This window comes from Sphaeramia orbicularis, chromosome 20 (genome assembly GCF_902148855.1).
Source record: "Sphaeramia orbicularis chromosome 20, fSphaOr1.1, whole genome shotgun sequence".
Classification (NCBI taxonomy): Eukaryota; Metazoa; Chordata; class Actinopteri; order Kurtiformes; family Apogonidae; genus Sphaeramia; species Sphaeramia orbicularis.
The window spans coordinates 40,835,942-40,846,276 of record NC_043976.1 but is presented as its reverse complement, the minus strand read 5'-3'; the positions used below and the strand labels follow the sequence as shown (position 1 = coordinate 40,846,276).

Here is a 10,335-nt window from a genome sequence, read left to right as displayed (position 1 = left end):
CAAACTGACTTTATATGATGAAAAATGTGTTTGTCTGTTGTTGTATTTAACCCTCATGAATCACTGTGGACATTTATGTCCAGTTGTGTATTTTTTCTCTTCATCTTCATCATTTAATGTGTGTTAGTGCATAAGACACATTTTTAGAAATGACAAATTCTGTCTTTTGACTAAGTTTTGAATTATAATTCTAAAATGAACAAAAAATACTCCAAAAATACACAAAACGAACTAAATATTGAGTAACCTTATTGTTCATATTTCCTGCCAGTTGGTGTATTTATTGGAAATGGCATCTGTTTATAATAAACTACATGTCCCATGATGCACCAGTGCCATTCTCTGCTGTAGCGCAAAGAGCGGAACTGAGAGTTTACTTTCATTTTCCCACTTTGTGCTGAGTAACTGTGAGTACTGGGTCTCTTTGTCGGCTCTGAAATCCACTTTGAATCCTTTTGTTCTAATTGTTTTCGGTTTTATTCTTTTTATGTTTCTTTTATCAGTGTGTTGACACTTTTGACGCACGCGCACAAACATGGCTGTGGCAGTTTTCACCTGCGAACCAAACAAACAGGTGAGTCCGGGTCCAGGTCCAGGTCCAGGTCTAGGTCCAGGTCCAGGTTTATATAGAAAAGGGAAAGGGACGGAACCAGGTCTGGTGACATGAACAGGTGGGTCTGGGTGGTTCAGGAGGGTTCGAGTGAATCCAGATGGATCCAGGAGGGTCTGGGTAAGTCCAGGTGGGTCCAAGAGGTCCGGGAGGGTCCGGATGAGTCTGGTCCAGGTGAGTCCGGGTGGGTCCAGGAGGTTCTGGGTGAGTCCAGGAGGGTTTGGGTGAGTCCAGGTGGTTCCAGGAGGTCCAGGTTAGTCCAGATGGGTCCAGGAGGGTCTGGGTGAGTCCAGGTGGGTCCAGATGGGTCTGGGTGAATCAGAAGGGTTCGGGTAGGTCCCTGTGAGACTGGTCCAGGTGAGTCCAGGAGGGTACGGCTGAGTCCAGGTGAGTCTGGTCCAGGTGAGTCCAGGGGGGTTCGGGTGAGTCCAGGAGGGTTGAGGTGAGTCCGGGTGAGTCTGGTCCAGGTTCTGTGGACCACATGAGGAGACCCTGGTCCATCAGGTTCAACATCCACATCTGGACAAATGTTTAACCTTTAAAAAAATCTGGAAATAATAATAATCCTGTTTATTTCCAGAGTGAAAATAAGATTCACATCAGATTTATGGAATTTTGTTGGTTATTTAGTTCATTTTCTTCAGTTTTTGGGTAAATGTTGGTTATTTTATTCAGAGGGTTTTGTCAGTTTTTGCTCATTTTACTCATTATTTAGTTCATTTAGTTGTTGTTTTTTTTCAGTTCATCCTCCTTTTCTTTTCTTTTCATCCTGAGGACATTAAAACTGATACTGAGTTTATCATTTTGTTTCAGGTCGATGACTTCTGCCAGAAACTCACCATCGAGGTCATTCTCCTGGTTTTGTCTCTGTAATGATGGAATATTTTAAATTTATTTCACTCACTACGTTTCTCCGTTAAGTCGTACTGTGTGTTTTTATTTCCAGGCTGAAGATGCGGTGGCAAACCTTTTCCCTCAGAAGATTGAAGATCTGCAGAAGCTGTTACTGGTAGGTGTCTTCACTGTGTTTATGGGACAAAGGCATTCCTGCTGTTTTAGATGTTTAATATAATATAGATCTATATTATATTAAATATGTACAGGTCTAATTATATTACTATATGTAGGAAAGTTATTATATATTAACTGCTGCTTTATTGCAGTTTTCATGCTTTTATATAATAAATCCAACTGCTCTTTAAGCAACTAAAATGAAAGAAATAAAATTTGCCACAAGTACAAGTAATTTCTGTGACGTTCATAATTATTGTATTTGGAATACACACACCAGTAAAGTTTACACACTACAAGTTAGTATTCTGAGCTGGTACACAGTAGTCTGTATATAACCAAAAGTACACATTAAACGAATACAAATACTATAGATTTTCTTAGTAACAGTAACTTGGGTATAAGTGTAGTATGCAGTCTTTTATACCTGTATTAATGCTCACAATTGTGTTCATTTTGTTGCTTTTTTGGGGTCTTTTTTGTGCATTTTACTCAGTGTTTTATTAGTTTTTGCTCATGTTATTCATTTTTTCATTAATTTTGTTTCTCTTTTGGTTAGTTTGTCCTAATTTCTGTTTGTTCTATTTATTGTTTTGTTCATTTTGTTGCTTTTTGAGTTTTTTTTGTTCATTTTAAATATGTGTTTTATTAGTTTTTGTACGTGTTATTCATTATTTCATGAAGTTTGTTTCTCTTTTGGTTAGTTTGTCTTCATTACTGTTTGTTCTATCTATTGCCTTGTTCATTTTATTGGTTTTGGGGATTTTTTTGTTCATTTTCTTCAGTGTTTTATTAGTTTTTGCTCATGGTATTCATTATATCATTCATTTTGTTTCTCTGTTGGTTAGTTTGTCTTCATTTCTGTTCATTTTATTTTATTTATTGTTTTGTTCATTTTGTTGCTGTTTTGGGTGTTTTTTTTGTCAATTTTATTCCATTTTCGGTCATTTTGTTGCTTAATTTACTTATATTATCCATTGCTTTTCTTCATTTTGTTGATTATTTTGCTCATTCTTTTTGTTTTTATCATAAGGGTGATAAAAGTGATTATGATATCATTTGTTTGTTTGCTTTTCTTAAGTAAAGTTAACTAATTGAATGTTCTAGTGTGTCTCCAGCCGTGGACCTGAAGGGGATCATCTGCACCAAAATAAAAAAATATTTTTTATATATTTTTGTATTTTTTCAGACGTCTTTCAGCTGTGAAGACCTAGCGTCGCTGAAGGCGCCGCTGGACATCCCGATTCCAGATCCAGAAAAAGAGGAGGCCAAACGCAAGAAGAAAGAGGAGGTGGGTCCGATAGTTACCAGATAATTATTACGATAAACGTCAAATTGCTAAAGTTTAAAGGAAGATTCTGGTCCTGAATGAAAGTTAAGAAACCAGAACATTCATGTGGTTTTAATTATTCACAAAAGACACGACAATAATGCAGCGAAACAAAACCGAAGTAAAAAATTGTAAACGGATGAAAATGATGTAAAAGACGCAACAGGATGAAAGAAAAACAAAGACACGTAAAAGACAAAAACAAGACTTAAAAGATTAAACAAGATACACAACATAAAAAAACACAACAAAACGTAAAATATGGATCAAGATGAAATGGACATAGAAGAAAAAAAGGTAGAAAAGTCTGACCTGATGTTTCTGTTTTAGAAGGAGAAGGAGAAGGAGAAGGAGAAGGAGAAGAAGGACAAGGACGAAGACAAAGAGGATGAAGACGCAGGTAAAACATAGGTTAATGAGTACATATATGCATAAATATGTGTACATATATATGCATATACACACACACATATATGACACTTGGTTTATATATATTAAATACTAAAAAAGACGAACAAAAATTAATAGACAAAAGTACAAAATAGTAAATAATGTGAATAAAATAAGCAAAAAGAACTTCAATGCAAATTAAAAAGAATAAGATAAGTAACAAAATGAACAAAAGCAGCTGAGGTGATCAATAAAATGAGCGAAAATGAGTCATTCATTAAAATAATAAGTATCATGAACAATATATACCACAATCTGAACAAAATTGAAGAAAGAAATATTAAAATGAGCAACAAATTGAACAAAAATGAATAAATCTACAAAATAATGAAAAAAATAATTTGGAGACACTTGTTTTATGTTCATTTAATGATATATTTTGCTAAACTTCTCTCCAGTTTTCTGTGTTTTGATATAACCTTGAAATTAGACACAATTAGCACAGATCAGGTGGAAGAACCAGGTTAACGCGGTTCATTTACTACCTGTTAAACTGGGCGCAGTCTTTGTTCGTAGCTCCGCCCCCTGCAAACGTCTGTGCTCTGTGATTGGTTGCGGTGACATGAGTCCGTCTTGTTGGTCCTCCAGGTCCTCCCTGTGGTCCCATCGAGTCCAATCCTGCCCTGGAGGTCCTGCTGAACCAGGTCGACCCCGAGATCCGGATTCTGAAGGAGATGCTGAACCTGGTGAGTCCAGTTCAGGATGGGTCACATACCAAACATGTTTGTTTTTTGCTTTTTGTGGCTTTAATTATTTGTAAAAGACACGACAACATGAAAATGATTTGTGATTTAGTGATTTACTTCATTTTCATCTTTTATTTTTTGAGCGAAAGTTGTAGAAACCAGACATTTATTAATGGCTTTTATTATTTGTAAAAGACAAAAGAAATAATGCGTAAATTTTGTAAAAGATGCAACAAAATGGAAAAAAAAACTTGAAACTAACTTTTATTATTTGTAAAAGACAAAAGAAATTATATATAAAGTATGTTGTTAACAGTTTGTCTTTTACAAATTTTTGAATTTTACTTAGTTTCTTTTTTTTTTTTTTTTTAAGCTTTTTGGGGCTTTAATTATATGTAAAAGACACAACAACATGAAAATGACATCAAAAGGAGAAGTGGATAGAATAGATCAAACAAAATGAAAACGACAAAGGACGCTGCGAAATTAAGACAAATGTAAAGGAGCAGTGAAACAAAAATGATGTAAAAGATGCAACGAAATTAAAACAATGTAACGGTTCATTATTACTGTCTCATTTGTTTTCTTTTATTTTTTGATTGAAGTCGAAGAAACTGTAACTATTATTTGCAAAAGACAAGAAATAAGGTAAAAGATGCAACAAGATGGAAAAAATAAAAGATTTTTTGAGTAAAACTTGAAGAAACTTTTATTATTTGTAAAAACTTCATCATTAACGGTTTGTCTTTACATATTTTTTGTCTTTTACTTAGTTTCATCTTTTACTTTTAGATTTTTGTGGCTTTAATTATTTGTAAAAGTCACAACAAGATGAAAATGGTGTCAAAAGAAGTGGAGAAAATGTAATGGAAAGAGACAGATTTTTTTTTTTTTTCATTGTGACGCCGAAATGAAAAGATCCAACAAAATAAAAACGACATAAAAACTTAATGTTATAAAAACGATATAAAAGATATAACAAAATGAAAACAATATAACGGTTCATCATGAAAAAAAAATCAAAAATGGCGTTAAAAAAAAGAAGTGGTGAAAATTTTACGGGAAGAGATTTTTTTTTCGTTGTGACATCGACATGTTAAAAACTGAACATATTTTTGTGTATAAATATGTGTTGTTTTATAAAAGATCCTTGGATTACATCATTTCACCACAGTGATGTAAACTCTTACAGTTTCCTACTGATTTCCCGTCGTAAAAATGTTCAATTCTGATGAAACCGTTAAAACCGGCCCATGAATCCAGTGAATAACTGTGGTTTTGTTGCAGGTGTCGTCGTGGCTGCAGCTTCATATCCCTCAGATCCAGGATGGGAATAACTTCGGCGTGGCGGTGCAGGTCGGTAATGCCCCTGACACCGTTTAACGCATCCGCTTTCATCATGTCGATTCACATTTCTGCTCTTCATTCGACAGGAGAAAGTGTTCGAGATGCTGACGAACACACGCACCAGAGTCGACGCCTTCCAAACTCAGATCGCAAAGTAAGAATAAAAGCCCGACAGGTTCGTCGTGTGGATCCGAGATGTTTTAAGACGCTTGAAATGAGACGAAATCATCAAACAAAACGATGCAGCAGAAAGTTTTCCAGAGTCATGTCAACGAGCCTGTTTACGTGACTGTAAATGTCCAAAAACTGGGAGTAATCGGATAATTGTAGTAATCAGATCTGACGAGTATACATGCACTTAAGAAATGCGATAATCGGAAACCCTGGTTTAGACGCTCCAGTCCGTTATCGGATTTCTTTCGGAGTTCGTACACACATAGTGATAGTAGAATTAAATTTCCTGTTATTGTCGTCTGCTCATGTTTGACTACGTAACTTCCGTTGTCTACGATTTTTAATTGTGTTTATGTATGTGCGGACGTAAAAGAAGGAAATATATCAGCTTAACCTGTGTACATGCAGGAAGATATCAGAGTATTGGAGAGAAATCCAGGTGTATTAATCTGATTTCTCATAATCAGATTATTGCTGTTTACATGATCACTTGAATAATCTGAAAACTCCAGAAATCGGGTAATGATTGTAGTATTATTACCTAAGGCTACGTTCAGACAGCAGGTCTTCATTTGCAATTCAGATTTTTTGGTGAAATACGATTTTTTTCTGTGCTTGTTCATATTACACATTAAATACGACCTCTGTCAGTTTTGAATGTGAACTGAATGTGACCCTGAAGTGACCCGCATGTGCAAAAGAGGTCCTGACGTAATACGTGACCACACAGGTACGCACTGTGTTTACGGGAGTGACACTCCTGGGACGCAGAATTGTGACGTTTATCGCATTTCAATGATGTAAAGGTCGGATAAATGTGACCTAGCTGTTCAGACTTAAGTCACATTGCAAAATATCAGATACGTATCGGATTTAGGACCACATATGAAAGCGGCCTGGGTTGGATTTGAAGAAATCAGTGCTGTTCAAACTGTCTTTAACAGATCGGATACAGGTCACATATGAGCAAAAAAATCGGATTTGGGCCACATTTGGCTGCAGTCTGAACGTAGCCTAATACTCCGATCATTACTGCTCAGCATCGCATTTGTACTTTAATTAACATTTTATCATTATCGTACGGTTTTATCGGATGAGTAAGTTCTTGTTTCTTTGTTTTCATCAGGTATTACAGTGAAAGAGGCGACGCCGTGGCCAAAGCGTCCAAACAGCCCCATGTGGTCGGTATCATCGTGTTTGTTTCTACTTCCTGTGTTCGCTCTGAGCATCCCATCATGCATTTCTCTGCCTTGTTGTGGTTGTTTAGGGCGACTACAGACAGCTGGTGCATGAGCTGGACCAGTACCAGTACTCGGAGCTCCGCCTTGTGGTCCTGGACCTCCGCAACACATACGTAAGCCCCGCCTCCTCCTGCCTCGCAGCTCCTCCCATCAACGCCACCTCTCGTTAAACGGAGGCTAATTAGAAAATGAAAAAAAAAGAAAAAATGAAATGAGATGAAAATAAAGACACGAGAGATAATGATGAAAGGAGCTGCTGAGCACCGCCATTTTGCCTTTCGCTTTCATTGACCGCCGCTGCTTCCTCCTCCTCAGGCCGCGCTGTTCGACATCGTAAACAAGAACTACGACAAGATAAAGAAGCCGAGAGGAGACGGGAAAGCGCCGATCTACTGAGGATCTACCACCGTTCCTTCACCGGACACAAACTCCATTCTCACATCTCTGCACATTCAGCTTCAGTCAGAACGTTATTAGTTTCATTAATTTGGACTTTTTGATCATTAGGCCTGTGGTTCCATAATCAGTCTGTAATAAACTGTCTTGAAACTCACTGAACTGCACGTTTTAATCCTACAGCTGCACTGTCAACGATTTCATTTCATTTTAACTCTGTGAAAATAGAAAATAATCAACTTTTATCTATAATATTTTCATGACAGGATTAGTAAGTGATCACATTTAGTCTCTAACGTAACGATTGTCGTTTTCTGTATAAACAAGAAACAAAAATATATTTGGGTGCTTCTTTGAAACTGGTCCTAAAAACAGGACATGGGGCTAAAAATTCAAACCAGATGTAGACGAATGTTATGAAGCAGGTTTAGAAGCACCTTGGGTCTATTTTAAAAATAAATATTTACTGAGATAAAAGAGAAACTATTTTTCAGGTAAAACACATTTTTATGTTATTTTACATTTAATAGAAAAATCCACATGTAACACGGTCAAAAGGACACGAAAATTACGTGCTACTATTTTTTTTTTTATATATATATATATCTCAGGTACATTTTGGGAGTCGAACTAATTATGCAAGATAGAGTCATTCATAAAAATGACCGCTGTTGCAAAATCCCTCACGATTTATTTGTGTTTAAATGTTCAGGTTCTGTATGTAACACCAGTGGACACGATGGGGTCCACACCAAGATTAGATTAGAAAAACCACTAGGACTGACACATTTAACACAGTGTCTTTATTTATAGTCTATATAAGACCATTTACAGACATGTTTACGCATCTAATGCACTGACACCTAAGGAGATTTCCATGTCCTGTTTGGTCCTATTTTTGGTCAAAATATTTTATTCAAAATGCATTAATTTTGGGATAGATCCGAGCAAGAGTATATATTTTTTGTATTTATCTGAGGTCATCATTAGGTCCATCTTGGGGAGAAATATGTCTACATTTAAGTTTTATTATTGGGTCTAAAAAGCTGGAAAAATGCCAGATACCAAAATAAACCCCATTTCACAGAAGCACCCATATAAAAATGCCTCAAAATTAGTGTTAAAATGACAAAAATGGTTAAAGTTTAAACAGATTCAAAGACACAAAATGAAAACAATGTTACTAAAATGACCAAAGAGACATTACAACTTGAATACAACATAAAAAATAGTTTGTGTCCCTGTATCTCACTGACATGTTCTATTAAGAATCAATACCCAGTTGAATTTGTGAGGTTGTCAGGTTCTGTTCAATGTTAAAATCCTGTGGTTTTGATGCAGGATGACTGGAAAATAAACTTACCTTCCATCGATCAGGAACATAAGGCCTTCAATCCACAGTGATGACGATCCTAGCAGGAACCATTAGCCACTTAGCGCTTACTTGTCCCACCTCTCCTCTGTTTGGATTGGTTGCTTAATTGGACCAATCGCAACAGTTTCTACCCTCAGAACATCTTTTGTTAAGTAAAACTCCCATTTGTGTTGAGTTCAGGCAGAATGTGTTTGTGAAAGACATTCGGACACAGTTCAGAGAAGAAGATTGTTGAAATCTAGCCATCAGTGACCTTCAGTTTGAGCCTTTAAGGTCATCAAAGGTCAAAGGTCACGGACCCAAATGAAAGTTCATATATGACTTCCTATCAGTGCTCAATAATAACTATATTTATATCTCTAACCATTAACATATAATAAACCATCAAATTATGGACCATTATAAGTAAAGACATATTTGTAATATTTAAAAACAATTGTAAAAAAAAAAAAAAAAAATCATAATTTTTCAAAACTGTGAACAAACTTTGTAGACATTGTTGTCCCAAGGAACATACATAAAACATTTGAATTTAATCTGATGAGTAGTTTCGGAGAAGATTTTTGAGGAAATTACTGATGAAGATGATGAAGTTGACGCCGGACGCAGCGCCTTCACAGTAGCTCATGGTCAATCACCCAGTGAGATGAAGAAAAAGGACCAAAATTATTCTGAAAATGTCCTGTAACGTGACCTTTGGTTTAGAGAGGACCCTCCCAATAAAACGTATTATCATTATTACTATAAATGTGATTTTTCTGTAAAATTCAATATAACAGCTGTTCAGAAAATCATCAAACAGGTTAAATTAATAATCAGTAACTAAATGAATTCAATAAATGACATGAGAACTATGAGATACTGAAATACTAAGACATCGTGTGAATCAGTTACATATCAGAAGAAAATCAGTAAAACAGATTTAGTTTATTAAAAGGTGCAGTAGAAAACAGAGCTGAAAACAGAGGAGTGTTTCCTCTAAAACCCAGACCACATGAACACAAATAAAATACAAACGATACTTTATCTTATTCATGTAAAGCAGAGGGTCCGAAACTTTAGACATTTAGAATTTGACTGAAACTTAAAAGTATAAAAATACATCATGACTTAGTGACTAAAACAAAAAGGTAAATGTTCATTCACATTTGGGTTCTTCTATGAAACTGGTTCTAAAAACAGGACGAGGGCTAAAAATTCAACCCAGATGTAGACGAATGTTATGAAGCAAGTTTGGAAGAACTTTGGGTCTATTTTAAAAATAAATACTTACTGAGGTAAAATAATTTTTTTTAGATAAAATACATTTTTATATTATTTTATATTATATTTAATACAAAAATCCACATGTAACACAGTCAAAAGGACACGAAAATTACCTGGTACTATTTTCTTTGAATATCTTTTTATTCTCTCACAGGTGCATTTTGGGAATTGAACAAATTATTCAAGGCAGAGTGTTTCACAAAAATAACTGCTGTTGCAAAATCACTCATGATTTATATGTGTTTAAATGTTCAGGTTCTGTATGTAACACCAGTGGACACGATGGGTTCCACTCCAAACCTGGAATGAGACTGAGATTGATGAAAAACCCACGTGTGGATCAGAAAAACCACTAGGATCCACACATTGAACACAGTGTCTTTATTTAGAGTCTATAGAAGAGCATTTACAGATGTGTTTTCACATCTAATGCACTGACACCTAAGTAG

General features: G+C 35.6%; 1 protein-coding gene across 4 annotated transcripts; it reads left to right on the top strand.

Moving 5' to 3' along the window:
• Window positions 1-357: 357 nt before the first annotated feature.
• Window positions 358-7,402, top strand: psme1 (proteasome activator subunit 1). 4 transcript variants are annotated; one of them, XM_030123428.1, is made up of 12 exons: window positions 358-407; window positions 504-574; window positions 1,424-1,456; window positions 1,557-1,619; window positions 2,811-2,912; window positions 3,282-3,351; window positions 3,990-4,087; window positions 5,375-5,443; window positions 5,521-5,588; window positions 6,735-6,789; window positions 6,876-6,962; window positions 7,165-7,402. In XM_030123428.1, exons 2-12 carry the CDS (start codon window positions 536-538, stop codon window positions 7,243-7,245), a joined length of 765 nt encoding a protein of 254 aa, XP_029979288.1. In that variant the 5' UTR covers window positions 358-407; window positions 504-535; the 3' UTR covers window positions 7,246-7,402. The 4 variants fall into 4 exon arrangements, with proteins under 4 accessions (XP_029979288.1, XP_029979290.1, XP_029979289.1 ...); XM_030123430.1 differs by lacking the exon at window positions 358-407 and having other exon boundaries at window positions 414-574; window positions 3,294-3,351; XM_030123429.1 differs by lacking the exon at window positions 358-407 and having other exon boundaries at window positions 414-574; window positions 3,285-3,351.
• The last annotated feature ends 2,933 nt before the right edge of the window (window positions 7,403-10,335 follow it).